General features: G+C 34.8%; 1 protein-coding gene across 1 annotated transcript; it reads left to right on the top strand.

Moving 5' to 3' along the window:
* The first annotated feature begins 939 nt into the window (after positions 1-939).
* On the top strand, positions 940-5494 carry LOC132748402 (uncharacterized). The gene is made up of 3 exons (XM_060738009.1): positions 940-2227; positions 4631-5137; positions 5388-5494. Exons 1-3 carry the CDS (start codon positions 1162-1164, stop codon positions 5492-5494), a joined length of 1680 nt encoding a protein of 559 aa, XP_060593992.1. The 5' UTR covers positions 940-1161.
* Positions 5495-7791: the final 2297 nt, after the last annotated feature.

The following is a 7791-nucleotide window of genomic DNA, read 5'->3' as shown; positions in this document are numbered from 1 at the left end:
TTGTAGGCGGCCATTAAATACAATCACTGGAAATCGGACGACAAGATAAAGAGAAAAAAACAATCACTGCTTGGGATATATTATTTCGATTCTAACATCACCAAATAAGTGCTTCCGTACCTGATATTAAGCTAAATTGTGCGTGACTTGTTTCCGTATTTATTTTCAGCGCGTCGAATCATTAATGGTAACATCAATTTCTAAAAATATATCGCCAATTCAGTGATTTAATTGCATATATATATTAACAAATACAATTTCGGATGCTCCATTTTCAATATGGAAAAATGCGGGTAGTGTTAGAATTAGGAAATATAATTATATCTATTTTGAGTCCATTGCTGTAAGATAATGCACTGTTCGAGTTAAAATGGAATAGAATCACGAAGGCCGATCACGAAGGCCGTCTTTTTAAGAGTTACCAATAAATTTTCATTTTATAATTTATAAATTCGTTTCACAAGTTGCTAACTGGATAAACGACAGAATATAATCATGTTGATCATATTTATATCATTCAAACTATATTCTCTCGTATATTTCACCTGCAACTAGTATTACTTAAAACAGAAACTGAACACGTTGTTAGCAAAAATATACGAAATTATCTGATATTTGTATTTCCATTGCTTAAATTCATAGGTCTTAAAAATAAACTTGTCATTCCTTCGCGGACTTCTTTATGTCGGAGTCATTTTTTACCCTCATTTGGTGTAAGTAATGCGTCGTAAGACAAAGGTCGATATTTGAGAGACCGGTGTGTATACAATGTTGCTTCAAATTTCATTAACTGATCAGTTTTGTGGGTTTACATTGTAGTGAGTATTAAGTTTCATAAACTCCCAGATATATATCAATAGAACATATTTTAAACGACATGCCCGTGATTGACCGTGACTGCATAACTTTATGTAAAAAAAGAAGAATTAAAAGGAAATTATACACTTGGTGATTTTCAAAAGACCATTAAAATTGTATGTATTGATTATTCCGTTTACATTAAAAAAAGATTGACAATAAGATTTTACTTACAGTCTCGATCAGTTGTTAAATTATAAAAAAAAGATAAATATCAAGTTATTCACTTTAAATAATCTGGATTTATATATAGAGTAGGAAGTTTTGATTTATAAATTGTCCCGCTTACTATAAAAAAAGATCATGGATACCCATGGACTTGGAAAAAAAGCTGAAACTAACCGTTCCACCGAATATGACAATCGGGTTAATATCCATGACAGTGGACAGGAACTCATAGTCACAGAAGGGTACATTCAACTTGAATTATTATCACAAGAATCTCCGTATTCATACGCAAAGGAATCAGATGTGAGTAACGGAACTGTTTCAAGTTATGTCGATGGTCGTGTAGGAGTTTTAAATAGTCATGATAGCAATAAAACAGTAGACCAAGATGCCAATACTGATTATAACCATACCTCTACGGAAACTGTGGCCAGTAATAAGCGTGCAGAAAACCATACATGTACGAAAACTGTGGATCAGAATGCGCGTGCAGAAAACCATACAAGTACGGGAAATGTGACCAGAAATAAACGTGCAGAAAACTATAACAGAACGGGAACAGTGGATAGAAATGCGCTTGCAGAAAAGCATACCAGATCGGGAACTGTGGACCGTAATGCGCTTGCAGAAAAGCATACCAGATCGGGAACTGTGGACCGTAATGCGCATGCAGAAAACAAAACCAGAGCGGGAACTGTGGACCGTAATGCGCATGCAGAAAACAAAACCAGAACGGGACCTGTGGACCGTAATGCGCATGCAGAAAACAAAACCAGAGCGGGAACTGTTGACCGTAATGCGCACACAGAAAGCCATATCAGATTAAAAACAGTAGACCGTGATGTACGAGAAATAAATAAAGTTATACGTGAAAGAGATGTGCGGACTGAAGAACGTACAGCCAGTTGCCTAGTTCCTATAGTTTCTTATCATTTACAAAGTGGAAGTCAACAAGTGAGCTTAGGACAAGATCCAGTCAATCTTAGTGATTCAACCAGAAGTTCAAGCACAACATACGATAAGATTTTAGATTCAAACGTAATTACACATGTACAAAATTCACGAAATAGTACTAGTACAAAGAAGAATGATATATGCTCGCCACAAAGATGTATTATTGCAACGATCTTTGTACTTATAATTCTGATAGCTGCAGGCGTTATTATTTATTTTGTGTTTGTCAAAGATGATCCACCTAACCGTATGTATATACTTTTACTTTGATATGTCCTTAGTGTTCCCGAAATGATTTTATTCTTATTTCATTTTTCCCGCTAATTTTTGTTGTCCTGCTATATTTGCAAAATATTTAAAGGCACATTATGCCACGGAAAGAAATGAGTAACTTTTTGAATACTATAAAAGTACACATAAAAAAGAGAAACAAGAGCCATGTTAACATGGCCATCCCCCGCCGAATGTGTTTACTCATTAGAAGAATGTATATGTAGTAGGGCAGAATAATTCAATTTCAAGAGGTATTTTGGTAATGAAAACTGATGGCTGAAATGAGTACAGATTTGAAACCTATATGAATACTGATGACTGAAAATAACAAAAGGCAATAACTGAAAAAATATGCAGGGTAGGTTATCATTCTTGTGTGCTGCCCTCCTCCTTAATGAGATCTATCCACCTATGAAGTAACTTTGTTTCAAGTTGATACCTCTAACATTTTTTGAGATAAGCTCCGGACAAATTGTATGAAAAATAACAAAGGGCAATAACTCAAAAATGATAAAGGGTAGAGTTATAATTCAGCATTCCTCCTCAATAAGATCTATCCACCTATGAAGTTTCATGTTGACATCTCAAAGACTTTTTGAGTTAATATGCTCCACTCAGGTGAAAAATTAAGTATGAAAAATAACAAAGGGCAATAACTCAAAAATTTTGAAGGGTAGAGTTATCACTCTTGTGCACTGCACACTTCCTGAGTAAGATCTATCCACCTATGAAGTTTCACGTTGATATCTCACAGGCTTTTTGAGTTATGTTCTGGACAAAAGGGAAATTTGACAAATAACAAAGGGCAATAACTGAAAAATTATGCAGGTAGAGTTTTCATTCTTGTGCACTGCACTCCTACTCAATATGATCTATCCACCTATGAAGTTTCAAGTTTATACCTCAAATACTTTTTGAGATATGCTCGGGCCAAAAATGTCGGACGGACGGACGGACGGACGGACGGAAGAACGGAGACTATTTCTATATCCCTCGGGGGATAATAAAAATAAAAGCATTTCCAAGGCATAATGGGCCTTCAACACCGGCCAATTAACTGAACCAAATTTTGCTTATGTTGATTTTTGAAAAATAGTATAGTATTTTGCATGGAAATCAAAATACTACTTTCTTTACATTTGCAACTTTTTATGGCGATATATTGTATACATTCATTGTTACTTTCTGCATGCCATAAGCATCTAACATGCTCTAAACATATATAAAATCATATTTGTCCTAAATAAATAAGGATTTTTTTTTGATTTTTTTACTGAGGCATAATGTGCTATTATAGTTATAACAAATGACAAAATAATATTATTTCTTATTTCTTAAGCATACAGTTAGTTATTTCAAATTTTCATCTTGCTATCCTCCAAAGTTATAATATAATTGGTAGTACTAGAAGTGGAAGCTTGACAAGTGCATTTCAGAAATGCGGCAGTTTAAAGGCACAGTATGTTTCAAAACGAATAGATTTTCTTCTTTAGATTGGTTTAAACATATTTATTGAAGCTCGATTGCGAAACAAGTTCTTGCAACTTGAGTCCGCTTCCTGGAACCAACCAGCACTGGTGTCATTTGAAGAAACATGGCCGTCACCCGATTAGGGCTCGATTAGGACCCGAACCCATGATATCTGGGTTGAAAGGGAGACACCTTAACCACTTTGCCACCGCTGCCCTTTTCCTTTAGAAAGGGCAAACATGAGTTATATAAGGTTTAAATGATGCTTTTAGAGCATATAAGATACTTTTTAACTGAGGTAGGTAGCTCTGAGTACGATTGTATGAAGCTATTTGTCATAAAAGTAGCAAAATGTAAACAAAGTAATATTTTGACTCTTAAGTGTACTGTAATTGCCAGAAGACAACAGAAACAAAGGCGGCAATGAGTTATTGTTTGGAAACTATAGCAGGGCACAAAAAATAAAAAAAGCTGTCAGAAATACAAAATGATAATGTTTCTGAGGCATAATAGACCTTTAAGTTCAAAATGTCATGCTGATTAACACAGTAAAATCGTCATGTGGGCAAAGATAGTTTACATGGTTGTCTTATTGCATAATTCCGAGTTTGTTGGTTACTTTAGCACGTTTTAATGATCATTGATAATAATTGTCATGACAACAGTTTTGTGAATTTTACAAACGTTGCCCAGAATTGTTTTTGGCTAAATTTTATTGAAAATAATTGGTTTTAAGACACTATCTCTATGAAATAAGTATGATGAAATAGTTTTTGAAATAATGATTAAAGGCAATAAACAACAAACATCCGATGACGCTAAAAGATATAATTTTTATTCATATTGTAATGAAGCGTTTTAGCAAATTTACTTCTTTATTAATTTCAAGTGAAAAAATCTTTTGTAGCTTGTGAAAGGTTACCCGAAGTAAAACACGCAGTGTTTAAGAGTCATGCATCAGGTCAAGCAGAAGTGACCTGTGACCGAGGGTTTGTACTGAACGGCAGCAGTACTATAACTTGCCAAAATGATGTCTGGAGCAAACTCCCATCTTGCAAGCCGATAGTATGTGGACCGTATCCGCAGATAGATAATGGCGTCGTAAATGGTTCTGGAAAATCGTTCGGGTTTAAAGCAAATATCATCTGCAATCCCGGCTTTTACGTGGTTGATAGCGTAACTACGGTAGCATGTTTCGCAGATGGAAACTGGACCCCTGCATCTGAATGTCGCGAACATCCTTGTGGAAACTACACACTGTTAGACGACATGGTGACCAATGACGAGCTGATGTATACAACCACGACGTTATGCTTGCAATGTAAAGCTGGTTTAGAATTTGTCCAAAATAGCGATAGATGTGTAACGTGCCAGAATGGAAGGTGGCAGGGGAGTCCAGAATGTGAAATACCAGGTTCAATTCTTTAATTATTTTGATATTGTTTCTTAAGTCTGTCATTCAACATCACATTGAGTTTTCCTTTCCAGTGTTTCAATGATTTACTTTTATGGCACCAGTTGACTTCAACTTTGCCTAACTATTTTAACCACTTTGCCTGTATCGGCTCGTACATGTAATGTTTGCGCTGTGAATGTATATATAATTTGCTATAAGCGAACATGTAACACGAATATCACAATGTCGATTTTTCTTTTCATTTTAGGAACCATTGACTTTGATCCTGTCGAGCCAATTTATAATGTTTCTGATCCGGTCTCTCTTAGATGTGTTGTACATAATTCATCAGAGTGGCAATCCACTACTTTCTAGCCAGGTCAGGTTTCCCAAAGTACATCCATTGAGCCATTGTTTGAAGTCACAAACAAGAAGGTAATAATTCAAGTCAATAACTTCAGCAAATCAAGTACTTTTACCGCGAGACCCGAGCGCTTGGACGATGGTGTTGCAATCGTTTTCGAGGTTGACAAAGTTCGTTGCAATGATTCAGGCGTCTATATTTGTGGAAACATCCTTGGGAATTATACATCGGCCTGTTAAAGTCAAAAGTACGAATTACGTCCGTGTATATAACAGGTTTGTATAAAGTTCATCTTCTTTGTTCTTTATTACTTCTTTACAAATACTTTTTTATACGCAATATTTCTTATTTCAATGTTGGGAGTTCTGCTTGAAACCGATGAGTTTTTGGGCATAGACGGGCACATTGAATTTTTACCATGACCGCCTATTTAACAGCGTCTAACCGAGTCTTGCAATATTTTTTTTTTTTTTTGCAGTGTTGGGACGCCAGCATCATTTCCATTTTGACCCAATTTGTAACCATTTTTACCATCCGTTGCCAAAGATCTTTAAAAACAGGGAAGGGCCCACGATAATGCTGTAAAACCTTTTGGCCCAACCCTTTTGTTAAGTGTGTAATTTTTGATGTAAATGAATTGATGTTTATCTTTATATGCTATAAAATATTATTAAACTAACCTTATCACTGTTAACCAAGACTTCCACGTACTATTTTATCTTATTAATATCTAACACATTACGATTGCTTCTGTATTGCTTTTAATTGCAAGATGAATTGACATTTGTTTACCATATTTGTTTTAAGATACCAAATCCAGTGTTCCCAATATAACCGTACCGGAAACATGTATGCCATATGGAAAATATTGAAAAACGGCTATAACATGTACTGGTGAACTTGGTAAAAGTGATAATGACACGGCACTTGGTGCTTGGTGATACAGATTAGATAAAGGTATATTATTTGTATGATACATTTAACTGAAAGGTTGAATTATAGTGTAAACCGGTGCAGGGGAGGGGGTCTGTGAAGGATGGTTTACAATTATGATTTTCCTATTCTGAATAATTTATTAACAAAGTTGTCCTGACCTATTTGGCGTCTGTTCATAGTTTGTTGCTGGTTCTCCTGTTTTGGGGTGCGTTTCATCGAATGCCACCCTTCCTTGTCGCCCTTGCTTATCAAGTTTTACAGTAACCATAGCCTGTACGGTTAAACGATATGCAACCTTTATGATTTTACTGTGTCAGGGCATTATTTAAGATTAACATATTAGCCATTTTTTTTCTAATACTTGTACATTTCAATTAAAAATGTTATTAGAGTTTTATTGGGCATAACGTTGATTGCATTGTACCCATATATAGATTCAGTGCCATGAAATTGATTTAGAATAGGTTATACAATTTCATGTCAGAAATGAGCATAATTGAACTAAACATATTAAATTAAGAATGTTTGAAAAAGTATTAATAAGTATATTTACATTATTTAGTTAAGAAAACTTTAAAAAAAGGTGTAAATAGTTTCAATTCCTTTGTTAAGAGTTACAAACTGTAAAATTGGTTTTAAACTGGCAAATTGTTTTAATTTTGAAATGTTTCAACATAACATTGCCTGTGGCAATTTTTTTATCTTTGGCCTTCTTGACGTCTTTTCTGTGATATGAAGGCTTCATAACCTCTGACCCCCTTTCAAAATTCCATTTTATTTAGTTTCGCTAATTGTTTTCTCGTTCAAGGCAAACGCTTTCTATTATTTGGGGATCTTACGCTGCTTTTCATGGAATGGCACCATGATAACCGTCGTATGGACACATATGCGGAAGGTTTATATTCAAAATTTTAACATTTCTATGTTGAATTCTTCTAAAGCCGGTGCTAGGGGTCGTTGACGGTAGTTTGCACTTGACAATGCCGTCCATGAAAATCGAGCCTACAACATTTTCAATATTGCAGTTTTGGATTTCTTTAGGAATTCTTATTTTCCATATTTTACAGGATGCCGCATCTTTTACCATCCTCCCGTCGATTAAAAATTACTCACTTGTTGAAAATTGTCGGATAAAAGAAAGTATCGTGTCATTAGTGATACCAGATATTTCCATGCAAGAGGCATTTTTACGATGTGTTATTCTCATGCATGATGAAACAGAAATATCTTCACCAGAGGAACAACTAAATATCGTGTCACCAATAGGTATATTGATTTATTTAGCTGTGAAAAAAATGACAATTATTTTTTGTACACATTGAGTTGAAAGATAAACTGTAGAAATAGGGATTGCATGAAATATCAACATTGT

The sequence above is a fragment of the Ruditapes philippinarum genome, unplaced genomic scaffold (assembly GCF_026571515.1).
Source record: "Ruditapes philippinarum isolate M1 unplaced genomic scaffold, ASM2657151v2 ctg1938_1_1_1_1, whole genome shotgun sequence".
Taxonomy (NCBI): Eukaryota; Metazoa; Mollusca; class Bivalvia; order Venerida; family Veneridae; genus Ruditapes; species Ruditapes philippinarum.
The sequence above is the reverse complement of the archived record's forward strand: the minus strand, read 5'-3'. Positions and strand labels throughout refer to the sequence as shown.

Coding starts and splice junctions, on each gene's coding strand:
- LOC132748402 (XM_060738009.1), top strand. CDS start 1,162: ATGGATACCCATGGACTTGGAAAAAAAGCTGAAACTAACCGTTCCACC. Junction 2,228..4,630: donor CAAAGATGATCCACCTAACC/GTATGTATATAC, acceptor AATCTTTTGTAG/CTTGTGAAAGGTTACCCGAA. Junction 5,138..5,387: donor TCCAGAATGTGAAATACCAG/GTTCAATTCTTT, acceptor TTTTCATTTTAG/GAACCATTGACTTTGATCCT.